Source organism: Atractosteus spatula, chromosome 15 (assembly GCF_055471065.1).
Source record: "Atractosteus spatula isolate fAtrSpa1 chromosome 15, fAtrSpa1.hap1, whole genome shotgun sequence".
Classification (NCBI taxonomy): Eukaryota; Metazoa; Chordata; class Actinopteri; order Semionotiformes; family Lepisosteidae; genus Atractosteus; species Atractosteus spatula.
In genome coordinates this window covers 10,673,749-10,697,732 of record NC_142720.1, presented here as the reverse complement: position 1 = coordinate 10,697,732, position 23,984 = coordinate 10,673,749, and the positions used below count along the sequence as shown (strand labels likewise).

Genomic DNA, 23,984 nt, shown 5'->3' with positions numbered 1-23,984 from the left:
CAGAAAGGTCACACTGAGTGAGAGCAATTCAAGTGAAGGCCAGGGAAAATGAATAGAGAACGACAAGGAAAAGAAAAAAAAAAGTCCGACTACTGCGGAGAAAGTAATTTCTTCCATAACCACTGAGATGGGTAGCAGCAAAGCTTGGACATGCTTCACAGCAGGGATCCCCAACCTTGGTTCGGGAAAATCTCTGCCAGGAGATTGTAAATCAGCTTCTAAAGAGCTGGAAGGAATTCACTGCTATTGACTAAGCAGGGGACTTGTTATATTATTTAAAAAAAAACAGTCTTTTTAGCCCTCAAAGCTCAGAGATCCCTAGATTAAACAAACAACCTAATTGATCAATATACATTATAAATGCTCTACAAATACTTGCAGGTGACCTACAAGACTAACTGGAAAGGCATTCCCAGGGCTCCAGAGCAGGATATCTCACCCCAAAGTTCCAGTACCTGCAGGTTTTCATTGTACAACTAACAATCCAGATGAAATAACTAGTGCCTTAAATTAAGTAGTTTAACAGCATTTTAGGTGCTGCCGACATACAACAGCCTATAAAACTTGAAGTACAGAAGTTGACAACCCACAAAGGGAATTCCAAAGACATAACTGGAGTTTAACGCTTATGAATGGGGACTACAAGCTTTTACCTATAGCCTATGAACTGCATTAAAAAGAATGATTAAATAGTTTACAAACAGAACCTGTCTGTTGCACATTTTCAATCTAGGTACTAGCAAATCAATATTGTTAAAACTATACAATCAGCCTAAGTCCCCTATGTATTTTTCAGCACACTTTCACTGCATCCAGACTGCAGTCATTAACAGCACCTGCAAAACAAACAAGCAATAATTATAACTTACTGTAGCTGTCGACATTATTTACCTGGATTTGACACTACCACAGATCCATCATAAAAATAAGATTTCAAAACTTAAGTCTGTTTCATTTTTAATTTTTAAGCATGCTGTAAAATAAAGAGTTTAATACATGTAATGCTCAATCACTTAGCAAAGTCCATCAGGAATGCAAACTCTTTCAGGAACCGATATGCAATTACAATAAATTCAGTCACTAACTTTTTATTCCTCACTGTTTTTGTAGAGACAAAGCTACTCTTCTGTAAACAGCTGACAATGCTTCGCTTAGTCAATGCTAGTTTTCAGAGAGAAAAGACCTCAAATAATTCCAATGCCTGTGCCTTCTGATCAAAGGGCAGCTGTCGAGCTTGATTTTCCTGCACAGATCTGCGACACTCGATTTTCGGACAAGAGACTAATCTGCAAAATGGAGCACAAAAGCAGAGCACTATAGCTCATACACATCAGTTCAATCAATACGTTGTGCATACTGCCATCATCATGCTACATTTCTTTTAAGGGACTACTTGGGCAGAATATACCTGTAATGTATCAATTACTATTGTACCAGCAACTGGGGCGATTTAAGATGCACAATTAAACATCCCGATTTTATCCATGTGCCCCACAACATCACTGTCGGTCTATTATAAACCCACCTTAGTATCAACACACCTGAACGAGCAATGTGAAGATTCATCTTCTGCCCTTGTCTCAGCAAGCCCAGCACTGACAGACATGAGAGGAAATCTAACAGAACATCTAAGCCTGTTAATATACCTTAGATGGAAAATCTCAAATACACTAATTTTCATTAAGAACTGGCAAGTAAGTTCTACGCTTTTATCCTTATCCATTTTAAATGTAGAACTGCAATTAAGGGTTAAACAAATGAAACGAGAAATATTTTGGAGTTATACTTCTGAGCACCTTAACAACAGCAAAAGCATCCTGACATTTGAAAAGTGAAAATTAGCAACCTTTTCCATGTTGGAAAATATCATTATAATACAGATTTAGAAGAGCAGTATTTACATTTACATTTCTCCTGTTTTGATTTCTTCCAAGTGGGAATTTTCTCCAGTGGGACATAATTTCCTCGGTACTCTTTGCGCCTTTCTTCAAGTCCCAGACTCTGTAGACGTTCTGTAAAGACAAAAAGATGAAAAGGGACAAATTAATTGAGTGCAGTTTAGAAACAGCTTTGGAATTCCAAAGTACTTTTGAATTGAAAGTTAGATATTAGATATTAGCCCTTTGACTGCAAGCTTTTGAACAGCAACAACATATTTGAAATCTCGTATCTAGCAAGTGATGAATCTCAACAGAGGTGTATTACAGGCGAGGAAGCCGATTCAGACTGAACAACCACAAAAGCCCAGCAGCAGAAAGAACAGCCATAAATCCAGAAAAGACTGATTTTAATCAGATCTTAGGAATGGGTCCAAATTTATTTTTATATTACAGAAATTCTTAGCAGCATTAATGCTTTAAATAACTGTTAGGATTCCAGAGGATTTGCGTTAAAATAAAGACGCAATATTTAAATATTTCACCACTTAATTTAAGACCACCTCTTACATTTCCCGAAGACTTGTCAGATATAGAAATAATCTTGTCTCTGACAGGTTCCAGTCAGTGCTTTAACACAAATATGCTTGTAATGGATTATTACATTATTCCTAAGTAGGCTGTTAGCAATATTTATTATTTAGTGAAGAGGCACAATTGCAGCTTTTGTTTCTATTTAGAAGTTACATGAAAGCACAATGAGTTGTGCATTGTGCATGTTTGGAACAACAAGAGAGAGGAATATAGGATATTTTCCTATTTCTGAGATCTTGGACAATTTTTGTGTCACTAGGAAATGTATGTCTATAATAGACGCAATGAAGGGATCAAAAGTTAATTGTGCCATCCAGACAGCCCCAAGTGAATATTATTTTCAGCTTTACATAACACTTCTTATGAACAATAATCTACACTCTCGAAGAACACCAACATTTAGTTTTAGAGCTTGAGGGTTGTGAAGTCTTTGGTCTAGAAGTCTTATGCTACTAGCACTGAATGAACTGATGACTAAGTTTGTCCAAATTAACACCGTATGCCAGTTTTTACCATTTGAGAGTTTTAAGTTACCTAAAATGTGTTTAATTGTGGACCAGTGCCACAACTCAAAATAACTTCCATGGAAGTGGATCATATATACTATATAATGATATTAGGTTATTTGTATTTTCAGAAAGAAACGATGATGCAAGAAAAATTATGGCACTTTAACACCTAATACTAACATAATTTTGGTGGCATTTCTAGACAGCTTCATCCCCTTGTAGTGATATTCCCTCCAAGCCTTTTGGGCTGTGAGAGACTTTCCACACAAAGAGAGGTCAGAAATGGGTGAGAGGTCTGGCTGAAGTTTCTGCTTAAGTCTCTTGCTCTACTTCTATAACTAGTACATAAAGTTAAACAGCCTTATTCTGCAAAGCGTCTTAGAATTATTTTAACAAAACTACTAAGGATGTAAAATATCCTGAAAACCTGAAGCCTACACTTGAAACCCCCTAAAATTAGCAAAGCCTACAATACATTCAAGGTTTAAGAATTAATATTTAAGAATTTGTGAATTTTTGGAAAGCTGGATCAATACAGCTGCCTGAAATAACCAGCCAAATAAATTCAGTTGCTTAACATTTACTGTATCACAGTTGACTCAAGTTTCCAAGTTCCATCCTTTAAGTACTGAGCTCTGGGATCAAAACTGAATCACGTCCTGTGTTGACTCATTAGACTCAATGCCTATAGTCTCACTAAACCAAATGATTTGGTAAATCACATAAATCAATATACTGAAAAGATTTATTAAAAAGAATGAAGCCTTTGTGAGCTGCACAACTCTAATTATACCCGTATCACACATTTAGCATAGCATTTTCAGTCATAGATCCTATCACGATTACACACTAGTAAAGAAAATGACAGTTCTCGTGTGAACCACATTCCCCAGAAAGCTGTGGGCAATGACCTGCCTGTCCTTCATCACCTGACCAATTGAAAGAAGACAACTGGTCAGGTGATGGATAAAAAAAACGCAGGAAGCAGACGCTTCCAGCAGTCAGTCTGTATGCAATGTCTTCGAGGACCCTTTGCCTTTCCACTTGGCGCTCAACAAGACAGCACGAGAAGGAAGGAAGCAACCATAAAATGAATCATAGGACCGTGATACTTGGGATTTTCCATTTTCGATGACCGAGTTTTGGTGAGAATTTTCAGTTCTGGAGTCAGTAAGGGCTTCTTGGAAAACTGGCCCCAAGTGTGAGTGTGTGCACGTCTGTATTTGTCTGCCCTGCGATGGACTGGCGTCACACCCGTGGTGTACCTGGCCTTGCCCCCCTTGCTTGCCAGTATAGGCTCTGCCTCCTGCATGACCCTGAAATGGAAGAACGGATTAGAAAGTGGATGTATGGAGCCAGTAAGCATCTTAGCTGTTCGGTGATTTATAGAGAGGGATACCACAAGAGTCTAGTTTCAGCTCTTTTGGCATTTTTCTTTTTACCACGCTACAAAAAGCACTGTTATTTTACCTTTATGTATGTGAATGAGTGATGTTTCTCAGAGACCCACCTATTGAAATTAATACTGCCACCATACTGCTCTGCTTGTGGTATCACTTACTTTTGTAACCTCTTAATTGAAAATAAATCTGATCCCCAAACTAAGCCCTACAGCACAATGGAGCATCTGCATTTCATTGATGCAAATATAAGTCCTACCCAGATGAATGCACATTTCCTTGCAAGGTTCCTGAACCTACAAAAATACTGGTCTCAGGACAGATAACGGGTAAGCACAAAAGATTCACAGCCTCTTAGCAAGATCACATTTTAACAGCACTTCAGTGATGTTCAGCACAGTTCCTGGGCTGAAAAGTGATCCTCTGATTTTACCAGGTATCAGAATGTACCCGCTGAAGGGAGCCAGCCAGGTGGTTTCACAAGGCAGGCCTACATCTGTGGCCCTGCATACACTCATGTGAATCTGAAAAGACATCCAGAAATGATGGAGATTGCCTGGAAGTCACATCATGTGGGACTCCAGTAATTGGGTTCCAGCTGTATTCACTGGCAAACAATTACACATCTGGTGATAACATGGTGAACTCTACCTTCACATCATTTGGGACATAATGTGTTGGAATGAGCATTCAAAAAGGGACAGGTCTTCATCTCCTCATGCCAAACTCATAGTGGTTAGTACCAAAAAGACCTCCATGTGCAGCAGTGAGTCCACTTACACTGATGCAAGCTGGCCTCAACTTCAGGGTGGCTGATTAAAATGTCCAACCATCGTTTAGTAAACCCCTTCTTTCTCTTGATCAGCAAGCAATAAAAGGAGACTGAACTTGCCAATGTCACGTTTAGAGCTGAATCCTGCGGAGCATACTTTGATTACAGAAGACATAGAAACCTGTACCTGTCCGGAGTTTGTCAGGATCCTGCAGACGTTCCAGAAAGCTCACACCGAAGAACTGCTGTCACAGAGTTCCATGGCAGGTAAAATACTGCATATACAGTATGCATATACAGTATAAAACGATGCGAGCTTGCCATTTACTATTGGTCTGGAGATGCCGGTCTTGGTCCGAAGTACCCAAACGCATGCTGGATTTTACTTCGGTCTAGCGCCGTTACACAACTGAACGCTTAATTGGCCTAACAACAGGATTAATTGGTCTCGGTTCAGAATCACATCTACAAACATTAAACAAACTGCAAAGATTCCAACCATGCAACTTGTACGTTCAATCAATTCAAGCGCACGTGACATTACCCCGGCAGCTGTGTGGATTCTCAGCACCAGGTCAACAAGCCCGGGTCTAATTAATGAGCTTATTTCCCTGTATACAAGATTTCTTACATGATCCATTGCGTATCAACACCCGTCCTTTATCTGGTCAAAAACGTTCATCTCCAGCACAAGCCAAGCAAAATTTTACTTTCGATAAACTGCTGTTTAACCAAAACTGCTCGTAGTTTGCTTTCTAATCTAAGTGCTCTGGATAAAGTTATTTGTTCAATAATTTAGACGCTTAAGAGGGCCATTTATAACATTTCTGTGAGTGCCTTTTTCATGCCATACGCAGCTCTTTTTCCCCCAAACGACAGTCGTTTGTTTTAATTGATGTTAAACTTGGCTAACTAACGACTTGCAACCGTCCTAAATCTTAGGAAACTGCTTGCAGGAATGCAAACCATACTTAAGCAAAACCATTGTGGTATTCTTATACCGTTATTTTTCTAAACTTTTTTCTTTTACTTTTTCTAGTTTATATAGCAAGATTAAGTACTATAACGAAAAGCTGTTACGTGCGCACTGAATTGATAATGCAGCTCCATAAAACCTCGGTTCTCGTGTATGTCATGGTCAATCTAACAGGTGAACTTGGGGGGGGGGGGGAATCAATGGCCTAGTCAATAAACAAACTATCAACCTGCAATTGAATCATTTGGTTGTAAATGCATGCTATACTGGAGATGTTTCAGATAAAGCAAATGTCATGCAATAACTGCAACATAAAATTCTGGAAAGACATTTGCCTCAACAGCATTGTGCGTTGTGCTGCTGTAGTACTCTGTTGGTATGCTGCATCTCAAGCAGTGCACACAGCATGCTCAGATGTGTTAAACTGTAAGAAATGGTAGCTGTAATTATGATGATTCAGTTCAGGATGCAGAAGCACTGAGACAGTGCTAAATTATATGCCATGGTACAAAAAAAAGGCTTACCTTTTTCCACCTTCCAGTCCTTTTTCTTTTTGCTCATGTTGCCGTGATGGTTGGGCTTGTGAGTATTGTTTTTTGAGTTTATCAGCCCCAGGCTCACCGCGAGTGTGTTAGGAAACTCGGAGAAAGTGAAACAGCTCTTGAGCGAAATGCCTCACCTGAGAAGCAGTCAAAATATACTAGGACCCCCGGCCTGCTCAACCTAACCGGAGTCGTGCCGAAAGACTCAATCTGCTGCCGCTGGTTGGCCGGTTTATACCAGGAAGCGGGGTGCTTATGGGAGGGCTCAAATGGCACTCAAACACAAGAGCTGGCGCATAATACAGGATAGGTTGACGCTTTTTTTTTATCCGTACTACAGTCCGGGGTTGTGTAGCAACGGCGGCTGAAGTTTGGTGGTGCCGAAATCGCAAGAATGAATACTAAAGCCATGATGCATCTTCGAACAACCGCGAACAGTGCTAGATATTGCATGCAATGGCAGATTTATATGTTGTACGTGCAGTGCACTGTGAGCGGTGTGAAGCTGACTCATTTTGCTCAAGTGTTTCCCCGTTGTTGTTGTTTTTTGTAGGAAAGCCAAATGAATTCAAACCAACGCTACAGTACTAACTTAACAAGTACTGTAGGCTAGAATCATCTGCGGGTATGACAGCTGCCAGAAAACAAGGACATGATTTTAACCAGTGCACTTTATCGTCTGCGTTATGTAATTGACGAGACTGAAAAACTAACGCAAATGAAGATGTGCAACCTACTGTATTGCTTGTACTGTAACAGTGGAAACGTGTATTTAACATTTGAAGCCTAAAATCCGATGCATGGACGCAGTCGTGCCACCTGTTAACTGTAGATTTTATTTTAGAAAATTCCATAAAACGCATTTTAGAGGTTTACGAAAATACTATCATTCTCAATATCACGCTCCTAACCTAATGATCTTTATGATGTGGCATTAAACAGATGTCCCCTAGATTACTCAGTACCAAACTGACCGTTACAAATTCTAAAAAATAACGGACTGCCAGAGGAGCCGGCGAGAAACTACTCGTTGACTTTACCCTTGTTTAAAACATTTAACTGCAAAACGTAGGGATGTACAGTTGAAATAATCCTGGACAATCAGAGTACCGTTAGGGATCTTTGTTTTTAATTCACAATTGCTACTACTCCTATTTAATTATACGACTACGGTTTACAGAGCTGTACAGTGTCTCAAGAGAACATGTCCAAGCTCAAGGCCCTGTTCCTTCTCCTGTTGCTTCTCTGCTTTTTAGTAAGTAGGTATCACGTAAAAAATAAAGTGTCGTTAGCTAGTTGTGTATTGATGAGAACTGAAAATGTTAATATTTTGTCAAATATAAATCAACAGATCTGTGTACTTTAAACAAAATTCATATCTGATACTACTGCTGTTACCGGTTTGTAGAGTATATTGGTGTTCGTATAAATTCATGAATCAAAATGGTCCATTAAATGGTTGCAATACAGAAATGTATACTGTATGTATACTAAAGTCTACATACAGTAGGTTGTTCCGTACATGTTTCATATGAATGAAAATAGCATTTTTCAAATTACCCTAAAGCGTCAAAGGTTTACATTGTATTGTATATGTAAAAATATCATTGGTGTATAATATTGTAACTTATACTGGATCAGCAATTTAACATTTTTTGTATTAAGTGTTTTTATTTACTGTATATGACTCTACACTAGTGCATTGTTTAATCTTATAATCTGCAAATACAGTTTATCCTTTTAAATGTAGCCTACACTATGTCATCTTGTGAAATTGTCTGTTAAATAATAATATTTACATAAAAAACTGTGAAATCATTTATATGAATGCATGCTAAGTAAATGGGGAAAGGGCTCCTTCACAGTCCTTTGAAGAAATACTTTCTCTCTAGATATTTTACTGAGTACAAGTGACAGATTTCTAACAAAATGAACCCTTGCTATCATAATTTTCCGAGTCCTCAGCTATAAATCTGACAACCTACTGATGTCCTGAAGGTACAAGAGAGGTTGTTGCATGCATTACTGAACATGGAGATAAAAGTGAAATGGGCAATTTCAGAAAAAAGGCCTTATCTAAGCATTCTAGTGGTCTTGCTCTTTGAAGTTCACAGTCCCCCGATATAATTTTATTTAGAAAGGGTAAAGGGGGCAAAGTTCCATCTTACCACTTCCTAGGAGTTTGTTATTGCTGTGTTTTCTTTATTAAAGTGCTGATCCCAGTTGTTCCACACTGTTCTTTGTAGCATAATTTAAATTACCACTTTAGTTTCAGTTCTGAAGCAATCACACAGGTGGTAGTTGTAGTTTCAGTGCACGTGAAGTGAAAATGAAACTGCATGCATTGCAGGAAGACTATTATGAAAGAGCTAATATGATTGCAGAAATATTAAGTTGGTGACAAACATGAGTTTGCCAAACGGCACAACTGTCTCAGCTATTAAAATAACTGCCTTTTTAAAGTACTCTTAAAATACTTTATTGTAATGCAATGCCATGTAGCTTTATCATGGTCTAATTTCAACTGCATTGCAGTTTGGGAATTTCAGCCATCTGTATTACATATACAACAGAAAATTTTATTCTATTTCTGAGAGGTTACTAGGTATGTTTTTCGTTTTTGGTATTTCAACTTTTTAGTTTTATCAACTATTAGTTATGTGGTACCTCACGGAAACCCAAACATCTTTGATTGATGTTTTGCCTTTGTAAATTAAGCAAGCACTGATTCAGTAGGAACACATCAAGTGACAAACCTGTTCTTCACTACCCTTTTGTACAGTATTTCATGTCCTAGAGAATGCTTTGAAAGGATTCTTACTTAACTATAATTGTACGTGGTGTTTCAGAGTTTTATTTTTAATCCGTTGCAGATTTTCTTTCTTTTCAGTTAAATTCTTATCAGCTTATGTTAAATACCGGTCCATCGGGCTAAATGTTTGGAATAGTTGTCTACTCACTGATGTTATTAGCAATCCCTGTATAGCAGATGTTTCTCTGGTCTATTATTTAATTTATATGATATTAAATGCACGAGTATAGTGAATTCTTTTTACCTCTTTCTGGTGTGTTTATACTTTGCAGGAACAGATCAAGGATTTAAAATGAGTGAAAATACACAACGTGACAAAAAGGTATCAAAGTGTTTTTTTATCCATATGTTTTTATACAGTATGTTATTATTGTAATGTTAGACTAAAAGTAGGAATAACCATCCTTATTATTTTTTCTTGTTATAACAGAGTAATGTGTTAGTACTGTAAAATGACTTTGTTTTATCAACAGTCACAGTCATATCTGTGAGCATTTGCATTTTCTTTAATTTGATTTAAAGCAAAATTTACACTTTTTTTTAAAATAAGTTGTCTGTGGTTGCCCTCAAAGATACAGAAAAATCCTTGATTGTATTAGCCATAGAAATCCTTTGCTACAACTTTATTTTATGTGCTATTTCTTCTTCTTGGCCTGGGGAAATATTTTAACCCAGATTCTATTCAGTGGTTCCCCACAATCACACTATGCCATATTATATACATCAACGAATGAACAGTTCCATTAAGAGCAAGACTGTGACATACAGATACCCATTGCTAGTTGACTATTTTGGAATAGTTCACAAATTTGTGAACATATTCATGACTGCTTTCAACGACTGAATAACCATTCTCCACACTGCAGTAGTGGTCAACAATGAAAGCAAACATTTTATGGCACTTCAGTATTAGTACGGCACTTATTTTATAATAGGTAAAGGATAACTAATATACATATGATGTGACCTAGTTTAAGGCATGTAACATTTTTAAAAGGATTTATATATAAGTTTTCTTTAAATGAAGTGCCTTTGATAATCATCAGATCAAGTTATATTAAAAATGTAATGGAGAGCAATCTTTTTCTGTGGTTTGATTAAAACTTTTCGATTTAAACTATGTAGACGTACATTTAAAAACAAAAAGAGGAGGCATTTCTTTATCCAAAGGGCCGTGGGAGTTTGGAACAAGCTTCCCACACATGTTGGTGAAGCCAATACCCTGAAAGTTACCTTTCAGAAAATGGTGGATGAGATTAATGGATCAATAAGCTTCTAACTACCAGATGAGGTCCAAATGGCCTCCATAAATGGCCTACATTTATGACCATAAATGGCGAACGTTACAGTTTGGCCAAGTTAGTTTATCAGTAAAAGGCCTCCTTCAAGGAGCTGCAAAAATGTATCTAATATTTTAGATCATAAATTCATATTTTAGGTCATACATTCCTACATTTATGACCATAAATGTAGGAATATTTTTTTTTGTTTTGTTCATTCATTACATTAATTGTATTAATCTTTTTTTTTTCACTGATGAAAAGCATATACACTGAGTTAAATCTGCTGTGAATATCTTTAGTAAATTTTAGAAAACTATAAAGTAAAATATTAATAACATACTTCAGTTTGTATCAAATATTAAGGCATGATGGATGAATCTGGGATATTTGTAAAAAAAAATAATCTTTATGGAGGTATAATGTATTCAGCACATTACAATTACTGTCTGCCAAAGTGTGGAAACATTTAACTAAAACGACTTTACAGCACTATTATCGCTAAAAACATACACTTGACACATGGGATGTTTTCAGCAATAGGCAAAAGAGTCAATTAACAGAAATTCCTATCACTGTTTTTTTTATATATGATCTTAACAGTACATAGTAAATTAAAAAAATACTGTACAAATGTGAATAAAATATTTAACACGAACACAAAAATATTTATTCATGTATGCCTAATTATACACAAAATAAATGTGTTACATTTTTATTCTTCAGGATGTAAGAGGTGAAAGTTTCTATCCCAATGTTTCCCAAATAAGTCTTCTGGGAAAAGGCTTAAGGAAAATGTTTAAGAGCAAACAGACTTTTGGTTACAAAGATGGAAAAAGGTTACCAGATTTTGAGCACAAAGCACTGGAAAAAGGTATCATAAGTATGTACATATTTGTATTTATGTTCTTGTGTTTTTTTTTGTCAATCTAAAAGTTGATTTGATGTAATTTTACCTCCTGATCAATCTGTGGATTTAGTTAGCTTTCCCTTTTTGTCACTTACAGTAAATGTTTTAATCTGCAAACAGCTAATACTGTATGAATTAGCTTTTCTCCTTGTCAAGGAAGAATAACTGCATCAAAGTTTGTAATTACATTTTCTCATAGTGTATATTAAATAAAAAGGTCAGATACGAATCCAAAAGCATAATTTGATATAGCATTTGTGCAGTATTGTGGAAACAGCTTGCAAAACCTTGGCAAAAACTCCTGCAGCCTGTACAATTGTATGCTTTTAGCAGCAGAGGAACAGCAGCTGAAGGAGCACATGAAAATAGCAGATGATCTTTATTCCAAGGCAGTAAAAGTGCTTTCAAATTCAAGGAGTAAGAAAAATAGACAGGAGTAAGTCCACCATAACTATCACAGCTCACACAGTTACAGTATATAGTACACTCACAGTAAATACAACACCAATATCAGTTCTCTTTCTGGTAAGAGTCCTGCTGGTATGTGACAATATGGTACTGTAACGTTATTAAGAGTAATGACTAAAATAGTGTGTATATATAGAACATATACTGTACATCAGTAGTGTACTCATAATTAATTGGACATACAGTATGTTTCAAAGTTGAAACTTTATAATATAATATGTTGGAGCAGTGTAACAATTATTCAGTTGTCAAAATGCAATTATATAAACTGAACGCTTCTTTTAGACCCATATCTAAATAAAACAATGATGCTGATGTTGTGTTAAAACAGTGCTTGTAGGCATCTTGTGCAGGCTGCCGACATGGGAAGTGACAAGGCTGTGGTGAGGATAGCCTATGCATTTCTGTTTGGTGACTGCTTTCCACAGAACTTGGAATTCGCTAAAGAACTGTTTTTATCCTTAATGGAGGAAGGAGCTCCATACGCACAAACTGTAAGCATATTTTCATGTATCGTACTAAATAAAAAAAATGCACTCAAATAATAGATCTGCATAATTATTCAATTCATTACAGGGATCTCAGGGATTTTGTTAGTTTTTATTTAAATATTTGAATATGCTGAGCACTCGGTTATTTCAGTCATTACCAGTGAAAACACTTAATGCCACCTGCACAAAGAACAAAACATGAATTGCATTACTTCCGTCTCGGCTTGATTGTAAACCATGAGGTAACAGGGCATAGTGGACTACAGCAGCTCTAATACTGTATGTGTTTTTCACTCTAGCATGCATTGTCCACTGTATGTCTTGGAGTGGAAGCAACACTTCACAGATGTCTTATTTTCTATCAGTAGCACAGCATGAGAAATGTACTCATGCTCAAGAAGGACAATTTGCTTATTTAGGAATTACTCAAAATAGAAATGCAGAGCCTGAAAATGTGAACAAGTGACACACAAGGTACTACAAGGAACAGGGAAGAGGAAGAGGTTTAATATGGAAGATGCAGTAAATACATGAACGTGCTTTTGTATCTTCAGGGCTTAGGATTCATGTATGGTGCAGGCATAGGCTTCAATCAGAGTCAAGCCAGGGTGTGTATTCTTTTTGTTTTCATCACACAGAAATCTTTTTTTTTGTTATCAACAGATGGAATAGATTAGTATCAAACAAGCTGTCTACATGTAATGTTTATATATTGTGTACAGTATATTGATTACCTCTTTTCCTAGATATTGTGGCAACATGTTTTAATTATTTAATGCTCCAAACCATTTGGGGAACCCAAACAAACACTAAAATTATATACTATACTGTATATAATTGATATCACAACAATTAATGCTAATTTCAAATAATATGTAGTGCATCATATTTCGTAAAGTGAAAACTTTTTTTTCAATATTTTCAGGCAATTTTGTACTATACTTCTGCTGGCCTTGGTGGAGATCTTGTGGCTAAAATGATACTGGTTTGTTTATATGCTTAAGTATTTGACTATATTAATGTGATTATTTTTATATTTTTTATGTTTTATATATGGTATATGTGACTATATGAATGTAATTATTTTTACCTTCTCAGTTTTAACATTCATGTCAGCATTTAATGTTTTGTAAATGTTCCAGGGTTACAGATATTGGAAGGGAATCCTCATGCCACAGAATTGTGAGGCTGCTCTTTCTCAGTACAGAAGTATAGCAAAAGAAGGTGATCTGTATTCCATAATTTCAATATGTATTACATTAATAATTTAGGTTCAGGTGGCTCTGGCAAAGAGTTTTGTTTATTTTGAACCAGAAAATTGGAATTATAATAACAACTTAGATTAAGTTGATGTCAAATCCCAGGTTTAAACAAATAAAATTAAATGTGCATTCTGAACGTAATTATGAATTTTGTGTCCAACTTTAATCCTATGATCATCAGTGGCTTTAGAGATTCACCTATGCAAATAATTGAAAAAAACTGTTCAAGACTTGTCACCGTTGTCCTATAAAATACTTCACTGTGACTCTTTAACATCTCAGAATCTAATTCACATAGCAGAAAATAAAGATCCTTATACTAGAAAAGAGACTCGATAAATGCCAAAATCTTTTATTTCTCACACCTTTCATTTGTAAATGCTAAATCTTTAGATTAGTCACATGGATACATGAAAAATGAAGAAGCAGTCCAGATGGCATTGAGAGTATTGAAACAAAAGCTTTATTTTGCAGTCTCTAAACTTTTGTCAAGTATTCATCACTGCAGTGTTGAATTCATCAGAATAATGGATATGCCTGAGAACCAAAGCCTGAAAGACAGAGTTATAGACTTGGATGTGTATAACTACTACGCATTCATTGCAGAGAGAGGGGATGTACAAACACAAGTAAGTGAAAAAGAACATAATTTGAGAAACTTACACCCATTTAGGTCAACATCACATATGAATCTTACACATACAGTTAATTTGGTAACCCTTTAGGTCATGGACTACAGAATCAATTTACAACTTCTTTGCAGCCTGTAATATATTAAGAACACAGTGTAAATAACCTTGTAGAAAATAAACTACTAATAATTTATTGCATGTTTATTGACAAATGTCAGATTGGTTTCATGTAAGAAACAAAAAAACATTTTGTTATGATTGCTTGTTTGTCATAAATTTATAATGTTTCATTTGCAGTCCCTAAACCACAGTATAACTTAATTCAATTGTTCTTTTCACAGTTTTTATATATATTTTGTTTAGTTTGTGACCAGTCAAAGTTTTTGTTTGTCTAAAAGGTGGAACAGGAAAGCGTACTGTACTCCCACATTTTTGTTTTAGGTTAGTCTTGGCACTCTACATCTGAGTGGAGACAGAGGTTTTGAGCGTGATTCTCATGTGAGTATGAGCAAGAGGACAGGATTCTATGCTGATTTGTCTTCTGAGTGGTGTTATAAGTTCATGGTATTTTAGGATGGTTTTCCATAATTGTTATAATGCACGAGTCAAGAAGGTAATGCATATAGAAGGAGCAGTGGCAATGACTCAGGTCCAATTATGTTGTCTGGGTAATTATAATAGAAGTGATTTTAAATGTACTTTTACAAAAGTTTGTATGCATAGAGCAATTGATGGAATGACAAACTAGACTATTTTAAAAGTTAAAATAGGGAATATTGTGTTTTTCACACCTTTTCAGAATGCTAAAAATAAACATTTGACCTGTGGTGATTATTAAACATTAAATAAGAATTTAGTTTGCAAATAAGGTTAGTTGTTTTTTTTGCGCTGTTTCACCCGTTTAGTGGGCTAAATAAAATATAAAACAGTATTTAACCTTATTATTTTTTGTTAAACTGGTTTAACACAGCAGCAAAACTTTTATGAAGAACTGAGATATTAACTCAGTAAATTCCTAGTTGTTTGATACATACTTCAAAGAACAAACCTTTTACCCTTCATCATGATACTGATGAAATGTTCAAAATCTTAAAGCATCTTGTCCCTCCAAGGTTAAGTAAAAGTACCAGTTATAGTGGGATGCATTGGTAAAGGCAGTTTAACAAGACAGTACAGCTCAATTTGGAAAGGAAAACCAGGAGATTTCACTAAATGTTTCATTTAGCACATCAACATCTTTTTCAACCTGTTTAAACTGGAATTACTTTTTTGCATACAATTAGTAACTGATGGCAAACTTTTTGATTAATGCAACCAGACAGTAAAATGTACAAGATTAAATGGTAGCCTGTTTACATTGATTTCCTGTAAAAAGGACATAGTGTGCAGTGGAACTGTCTAATCTGTATCTCAACATTCATGATGACATGGTTTATTCAGCGGGACTGAGTCTTAACCTTTGGCCTAATTCTTTATTTGGTTATAATTCTTTATGTGCACTGATGCATTGCACAAAAGGGTCTATAGTTTTAAGGAATCTCTAAATTATAAAAGCAAGAAAAAGCCTTTCATTTAAAACATGTCTTTAAAAAGTCATTTAAGAATAAAACTAACAAGTCTGTTGTATGTACATTTAAGTACACTATGTATCTTCCAAGCTGTAATTATGATTTCTGATTTTTGTTTTATAGATGTGCCTTATTTAAATCTTTTTATAAAAAATAGGCTTTTGGGATAAAATTTAAATTACTTACACAATGCTTAGAACTGTTGGAGTTTACACTTTTCAGTGGTCTCACCTAAGTGATTAAGTCATAAAATACAATTGAGGAATATCTCTAATATGCTGGAGTATTTAGTTGTTTTGTGAAACAAAAGTAATTATGTATTTGAAAAGTGAATATTTGTTTTGATCATTTCCAGTGTACTTTGCCTATACTTTTTTCCAACCATTTTTTCTTCGGTCCTAACAAGCTTTCTAGTTCTTGCTGAGGATAAGCATCCACACAGTATGATTTTGCCACAACCATACTGGACTGTATGGGTGCTGTGAATGGTGGGACAGTGCCAAATGTAACCTCTGGCATTTCAACTAAAAAGTTCCAATTTGGTCGGAACTGACCACAACATCTTTAATCACATTTTTGCAGAATCACTGAGGTGCTTTATTGTAATCTACGTGTAGAATTTGGAAACTTGGTTCTTCACTCTTCCATATTATGGAGTGCCAAGGATATTGTGGACTCAGGTGACTCAAGCCACTGTATTCTATAGCTCTTTCGTATCGTCTCACGGTGACTTTTCTCACCAGTTTCCTAGTGGCCCGGTCGCTCAGTTTGGTGAGACTATCTGGGTTTGGGTGGTATGATGCACCTTCCATTTATTGATGACTGAGTATTCCTTGACTTGATATTATTTTGTACTCTTCCCCTGATCTGTCTATGTCAATGACTTTATCCATGAGTGCTTTGCAATCTTAGTCTTCATAGTTGAGTGTCTGCTTGAACTTCACTATAGGACGAAGGAATCTCACATAGACAGGTGAATTTATTATGAAACTATGAAATTTGTTATGTGAGCCACTATTAATGAACACAGACCCAGTCCACTCAACTAATTATGCATCTTACTAAGATAGTTATGTTCTCCTAAATTAATTTAGGTTTGTCAAAATAAAGGGTTTAAAACTTCTATAGTCATGACTTTATCAATTTAATTAATTATGCATTTATTTATTTTTATTTATTTGAATGTGTGGAGTAGGTTGTGCATATTTTAAAGCAACAAAATGTGAAAACTGCATGAGTCCGAATATTTTTGCAAGACATTCTACTGTATATTCAGAGAAAGTTTAATCATTGATTAATTTAATTGTTCACCTTTCTCATTTCTTTCAGAAAGCCTTTTACTACTTACACAAGGCCCTGAAAGCTGGAAGTTCTGAAGCTGCAGCTCTTTTGGGAAAGGTAAAAAGATTGCTTGTTTTGCAGTATGTGATTATTAGATTATCTGAAATTGTTGCTGGGTAGATATTTAGTGCTCCTCCTTTCAACTCTTGGATCCTGGATAATAAAATCTAATAAATATTGGTAACACTTTCATTGCTAATTCTCAATACATTCTGACAGAATATCATAGTACAAGTATATGAATATCTTGATCAATTCCACCTGTTATGCCAGCAAATAATATTAATCAGATGAATGTTACTTTAAACCACATAATGAATATTGAAATAATGGTCTATAATTTTAAAGTATTATCAAAGACATATGTTCATGCATATGCTCAGGCTTCTGTTGAATCTGATGAATATCTTAGGCCTTCGCTTTTCAGGTTTAATTTAATCACCATGTGTAACAGGCTTCCTAACTGCTTTATACATAGATAACATTTGTTTACTTTCGGCCCTCAAATCATATCTGATGTGTTCTTTCTGATATTGTCCCATCTGTTCTTAGACCTGCTGACATCAACTGTTGCCAACACCTTCCATGGATATGACATTTTATTTCATCTTAGATTTCCTGAAGGTTTTATTTTCTAAAATGTTATAGGAGGCTTGACCCAGCATGCCTAACCAATCATCACAAGCGACGGATACAGTATTCTGTGCATATACTTGGAGGCCCGTGGGCAAATACAAAATAGGGAAGCCAAAGATTTTTTAAGCATGCAGAAACATAGAGATTCATTAATCATTTAAAATTATAATGCATGCATATTGTTTTAAAATTTGACCTGCTTTTAAATTATTTTATTCCAAGACGCTCAACCATTTTCATGTTGTTCTTTAAATACCTTATATTTTACAATATAAACCTCCTTCTGTGGTGCTGTTTTGTCTGCATGGAGGACCTGACAAAACAACTCTGTATCCAATTGCTGCCGAACTTTTTGACGTTATTGTCTATGGGCATCACTTTGAAAAGCCTGATTGAAACTGGCTCCTTGTACTAAGGAGAAAAACAGAAGCAATCAGATGCCAGGGGTACCAAGAACAGATTGTACAATCTAGAAGAGAAAGTTAAAAGTGTTTCAGTAAGTGGCATTTTGTTATGATGAGCTGTCATCTGAGTTGTCATGACTTTGACAGCAGTGCATATGAGAATATACATTATGGCTCCTATATATGCACAGATGACTAGATGTTGATGACCTCATACACTGATGCCTTCAGAAATGTGGGACCAGATTAAGATCAAGATGATTTTTTTGTATGGGCATGATTCAATGAGCAAAGGACAAGGCAGAAAACAACTTTCACATTAGTGCTAGAGATCATAAAACAGGAATAAACTGCACTGGTAAATGTTTTGTAGTACAGTGAAACAACTGTCGGTGATAAAAATAATAATGTTATAAACTGAGAAACAGATGTATGTTTTTGGCATTAATGTTGATTTTTATTTGATTTTCTTGGTACAATAACCCACTCATATTATATATTTTTAGATGTATCTGGAAGGGACTGACTCTACACCTCAAGACAATGACTCTGCTTTCCGTTGCTTCAAGTGGGCTGCAGACAGAGTAGGCATTGTTCATTAAAAATAATATCAAGAAACTGAGAATAGGAATTTATGTTCTATTAACTTACATACTATACATAATGCAAAATGATATTTAGCTGTTGTTTGCTATTATTAAACTACTGTTTTTACATTTTATACTTAGGGCAATCCAGTTGGGTTGACTGGCCTGGGTGTTATGTATCTCTTTGGAAAAGGGGTACCAGTTGTGAGTATTTTTTTTCAATGTAATGCCTTGTTATTATTGCTATTATCAATAAAGTTTCAATCATATTTGATGAAATCTATTATTAATACAAGTTAATAAACTTTTTAAAATTGAGGGCAGTAACTTTTTAAAGGGAGAAAATCTATTGTGTGATCAGCTCTACTGTACCTTATAATGTCTTTATAATTTTTATTATATTTAATATAATGTCTGGGCAAAGAAACACCTGGAATTATGCGTACACGTAGGAACCTCTTAGCACTTGCTCGGTGTCTGATAACATTGTATCAGGGAAGCAGATTGTAAGACCTACAGTATATGCAGTAAATTAAGGTTAGAATTCCCTGCAGCACTGATAAAATATTACCAGTTCATGGCCATGCTATGTAGCCATTTTGAGTGTGGGTAATGTTGGCACTTGAATGTTTACATTATCTTTTTAAGTAGCGAGAATGGTCACAAACTGTACACGCTAAGTGGTCATTTAATAGGATGTGATTTTTTTTTTTCATTTCAGAATCGCACAAAAGCTTTTGAATTCATTAAGAAAGCAGCAGAACAGGAATGGACAGATGGTGTTTTTCACCTAGGACTCATGTACCTTTGTAAGGCCATGCATCAGATTTAAAAAAAAATATTTTACCATATCACATTATTTTGTGTTTTGAAGACAGAAGAAGTATTATGATTTTGCAGATGGTTATGGAGTACAGATAGACCTGAAGGCTGCTTTCCAGTATTTCACGTTGGCATCTAAGAAGGGGCATCACCTAGCACGCAATTACTTGGCTCAGATGTATGCCAAAGGAATGGGAGTGCACAGGTCTTGTAGCACTGCAGTTCAGGTAGGGTCACATGGTGAAACCTAATCCAGTATGAAAAGACTACCCCAGCATTTCTATTTACTGATACAATATCCTAATCAAATTTGAATTGCATGAATAAGATGGGCAAAGAGACCAGCCACAAACCTACATCACCTGTACAGTTGCTGTGGGACTATGCCACTGATTATTTTTGTCTTCTGTCCTCCTCCAGCTTTTCATGGATGTCTGTCTTCAAGGCAGCTGGTCGGAAATGTTTTTCCAAGCATATGCTGCTTTCAGAAATGGTGATATCGACTCTGCCCTTGCTCAGTACCTGTTTCTTGCAGAGATGGGCTATGAAGTTGCACAGAGCAATGCTGCATACCTCTTAGAATTAAGTAAGTTAAAGTCTTACATGGCTGCAACATATACTTTAAGGTACAATTTGCTGTACCAGAAAAAAGGTTTTGAGTGCTGTATTTATCCATGTAATAGGTCCATTTACTTTCTTTAGATGTGTCAAGAATTTTCAAGGATGCAGAGGTGTACCAGCTGGCTTTTGTGCAGTGGCAAAGGGCTGCATCTCATGGTAAGGTATCATGGTACAACTTAAAAAAACTATAGTTCGTCTTTTTCTGTAGATTTCCTTGTTGGGAAAAAGCATAAATATTACATGTCTTGATTTTCATCTATTAATCACCCACAGCGATTAAACCATTCCCAAGAGCATGCATTTATTTGGGATCTCTTGGCTGGTATTAAGAACACCTCCAGCAGAACCCAAGGGTTTACACCAAGATCTCGCAAAATACCCACTCAAACTCATTTCCTCTGATTTCACATTGAAGTTAAAATCAAGCACACCTCACTGGATACATTAATCGCTCCTTTTAGACATAAATGTTGGATAACTCTATAACCTGGGGAAATGTAAGAGCTAGGATATTTAGGAAGTACGTGGCTATATATTATCTAATTTCAGTATAAAATAATATCATTATCTATCCATCATCAGAACTTTATTCATATCTTGCAAGAGCTGCGGCAACCCAGAGCCTATTGCAAAAGCACAGGGTATGAGGTGAGACTGCCTGCACCTTGGACAGGATGCAGGTCTATTGCAGGGCAGACAAATGCACAATGAACCTAGACAGCAGGTCTTTGGGAAGTGAGAGGAAACCAGAGCACCCTGAAAAAAATACAGTATTTTTTAACTGATTGTGATATGGAGAAAGATTCATACTTAAATGAAATATTTTAGCAAAATGAAGGTAATGTTTTAAAAATGTCACAAATTAGCAAATTGAACAATGACCATTTCTCATGTGTACTTCATCAGTGTTTACAGGAATAGTAAACATGTTTATAGTTCATAGATTCTAAACATTCCATAAGCAGGTTAGGTGTTTACTGTATATTGAATAGGGAAATATACTTGTCTGTTAAACATTAATTATAATAAAAAAAACATGAGATCACTTAATACGTCTTCGTACATAAGCAACATTTATTTCATTTACAAAGTCAACCATTTCAATAATGAGAATGTGTCTGCCATTTTAAAATATGACTTTTATTTCGTGTTTGAATGTCATATTTTTAATGCAAACCTTTACATCATTACAAGTTACTTTTGTTCCTGGCATTGTACTGCTTTTTATATTTATTTTTACAGAGCACAGGGCGTTTTTTTACTTTAAAAAAATTGTTTGGCAGTTTTCTGCCAGCCTCCACTTCAATTGTGATTGAATTGTTTCAGCCCCTCAAGATTGTATGACATTTGTATCCAATTATACTGAGCATCAAAAGGAACTTATCACTTTTAACTGCACCAGATGCACACAGCTATTACAGGAAAATCACAAAATCTTTTTTTTCTGCAGCAGATGCACTGACATTTTATTGAATAGACAGAGGAAATTCATTATGCTGATTAACACTTGTCTTCAACCAGGGTGATCAACAGGGGATCTACTGTGAAATGCTAGTAATGTACAGTATGTACTGTTGAAACTAATGAAATATTGCACATTCCTCTCTTTTAACATTTTATCAGTATCCAAAATCTATATACTTTATTTTTCTAATATATATTCATACAGTGGAGTTTCATTTGATGCTCATATAGATGGGTGCTGAATGTAATTTAAAAAATCAGCTGCATATGTGCTAACAATGTACGTTAGATAAGCAATTTGTATGGAATACAATTTGTTTGGTGTGAAATGTTTTCCACTAGGTTATGCACCCGCCAGAGTTAAAATCGGAGACTATCATTACTATGGTTATGGCATGGATGTGGATCATGAAGCAGCTGCAGTTCACTATCATCTTGCAGCTGTAGAGCAAGGCAGTGCCCAGGCCTTATTTAATCTTGGATACATGTATGAGCAAGGGATAGGACACAAAAAGGTACACAACAACATGGAATTTAATAAGGGAACACAAAATGTCTTTAATCATCCCTCTTATTTTCTTATTAGATCTGTTATAAAATCTTACAAGTTAAGAGTTAGAGAACCATGGTATTTTCACACCCCTTTCAAATTTTTCATCCCATAACCTTTTTGTAGATGTACCAGTTCCTTCTGTGATATGCCGAAATATTCTGTAAGATCATCATTAGACTTAATAATGAAGGTGATTTACTGCTGCTACATTTATCTCAGTAGAAATGATCAGGCTTATTATGTTTTGCTGAACTGCTGCCATTGTGGAACTATAAAACATGAAACTATAAAACACATGTTTTACCATGTTGGAACTGTTAAGGAATACAATGAATGTTTAACCGAGTAATGTAATGTCATTTTGACAGCTACAAATTTAGCAATGCCATATCACCTAATTGTCATTTGGCAGTTAAATAAAAGTCTAAATTTAATGACCGGCTGTATGTTTCAGTTAATACTACAATGGCTTATCCATTTTAAGTAGTTGGGCTTGTAAAGTAATAATTAATAGTAATAATTATTATTATTATTGCTTACACTTATATACACTTTTCTGGACACTCCACTCAAAGCTCTTTACAGGTAATGGGGACTCCCCTCCAACACCACCAGTGTGCAGCATCCACCTGGATGATGCAATGGCAGCCACAGTGCGCCAGAACGCTCAGCACACATCAGCTATCAGTGGGGAGGAGAGCAGTGTAATGAAGGCATATTTATCGTGTAATTTGTCAAAGTGTACATTTCATTTTAATACTCCGATATAGACTTAATTCAATAACATGGTCACTGTCCACAACCAAAACATGGTTTACTAAGTTTGGACTCTGGTATATAAAATGTATCTTATATACTTTACATATGGATAACAGTAAAGTTGACATTGATCCTTCATTGTCTGTTTTTTTTCCTAACTAGGACATATACATGGCTTTAAAGATGTATAACATGGCTATTATTGCAAGCCCCGATGCCTACTTACCAGTTTTTCTGGCAATCTGCAAATTATCCATTACACAGCTTTTCCTTGATTATTATACTTCTATGGTAAGCTCAACCATTTTTACAACACAAATAAGCAACTTTGACTAATTTTGGATTCTCCATTTATGCTGTTTTTGAATGCTAAAAAACATCTTGAATGCTAAGAAAATGCCAAGCACATAACTTTAACATCTATTTTTCTCCGTAGATTTCCGAGGCATTGAAAGTAGTGGGACCACAGTGGGATTTGTACTTGATTGTAATACTTACTGTCCTACTGGTACAGCTGATAGCCAACAGGATTCGTTAATAAGATGCTGAATTATTTCTACATTCAATTTGTTCAATGTTTTGCAACTCTGAGATGATGCCATCCCTATAACAAATGCAACCTCATAAATGTGCACTATTTCATGTGGATCTTAATAATCTTCAATTCTGTATTTCTTTTCCAAAATAATTAAAAACATCTGAAG

The 23,984-nt window shown here is 35.5% G+C and overlaps 3 protein-coding genes across 4 annotated transcripts in view; 2 read left to right on the top strand and 1 right to left on the bottom strand.

Annotated features, from left to right (window-relative positions):
* The window catches only part of macrod2 (mono-ADP ribosylhydrolase 2), a 605,869-nt gene extending 599,025 nt beyond the window's left edge, over positions 1 to 6,844 (bottom strand). The window contains exons 1-2 of one of the 2 annotated variants that reach the window (XM_088933999.1): positions 6,653 to 6,844; positions 1,902 to 2,012 (exon numbers count right to left, since the gene is read on the bottom strand). In XM_088933999.1, the coding sequence (XP_088790125.1) occupies positions 1,902 to 2,012; positions 6,653 to 6,689 (148 nt within the window). In that variant the 5' untranslated portion in view covers positions 6,690 to 6,844. The remainder of the gene's footprint in view (positions 1 to 1,901; positions 2,013 to 6,652) is intronic. The other variant, XM_088934000.1, reaches the window with a different exon arrangement.
* A 4,713-nt stretch (positions 6,845 to 11,557) lies between these two features.
* On the top strand, positions 11,558 to 17,995 carry LOC148820016 (protein sel-1 homolog 1-like). Its single transcript, XM_088934189.1, has 9 exons — positions 11,558 to 11,636; positions 12,003 to 12,108; positions 12,472 to 12,634; positions 13,186 to 13,239; positions 13,557 to 13,616; positions 13,774 to 13,855; positions 14,368 to 14,522; positions 17,423 to 17,491; positions 17,987 to 17,995. The coding sequence occupies exons 1-9, from the start codon at positions 11,558 to 11,560 to the stop codon at positions 17,993 to 17,995; spliced, it is 777 nt and encodes a 258-aa protein (XP_088790315.1).
* Positions 17,996 to 19,017: 1,022 nt separating this feature from the next.
* LOC148820015 (protein sel-1 homolog 2-like) lies at positions 19,018 to 23,818 on the top strand. The gene is made up of 7 exons (XM_088934188.1): positions 19,018 to 19,058; positions 19,936 to 20,110; positions 20,304 to 20,469; positions 20,586 to 20,660; positions 22,311 to 22,483; positions 23,443 to 23,571; positions 23,717 to 23,818. The coding sequence occupies exons 1-7, from the start codon at positions 19,018 to 19,020 to the stop codon at positions 23,816 to 23,818; spliced, it is 861 nt and encodes a 286-aa protein (XP_088790314.1).
* Positions 23,819 to 23,984: the final 166 nt, after the last annotated feature.

What these genes read in the sequence shown, in the direction of transcription:
- LOC148820016 (XM_088934189.1), top strand. Translation starts at nt 11,558, where the DNA reads ATGTTTAAGAGCAAACAGACTTTTGGTTACAAAGATGGAAAAAGGTTA. An exon ending in TTGTGGCTAAAATGATACTG is followed by an intron (nt 13,617 to 13,773) that starts GTTTGTTTATAT and finishes TAAATGTTCCAG; the next exon opens with GGTTACAGATATTGGAAGGG. An exon ending in CAGAAGTATAGCAAAAGAAG is followed by an intron (nt 13,856 to 14,367) that starts GTGATCTGTATT and finishes TTTATTTTGCAG; the next exon opens with TCTCTAAACTTTTGTCAAGT.
- LOC148820015 (XM_088934188.1), top strand. Translation starts at nt 19,018, where the DNA reads ATGACTCTGCTTTCCGTTGCTTCAAGTGGGCTGCAGACAGA. An exon ending in TGCATACCTCTTAGAATTAA is followed by an intron (nt 20,470 to 20,585) that starts GTAAGTTAAAGT and finishes TACTTTCTTTAG; the next exon opens with ATGTGTCAAGAATTTTCAAG. An exon ending in GCAAAGGGCTGCATCTCATG is followed by an intron (nt 20,661 to 22,310) that starts GTAAGGTATCAT and finishes GTTTTCCACTAG; the next exon opens with GTTATGCACCCGCCAGAGTT.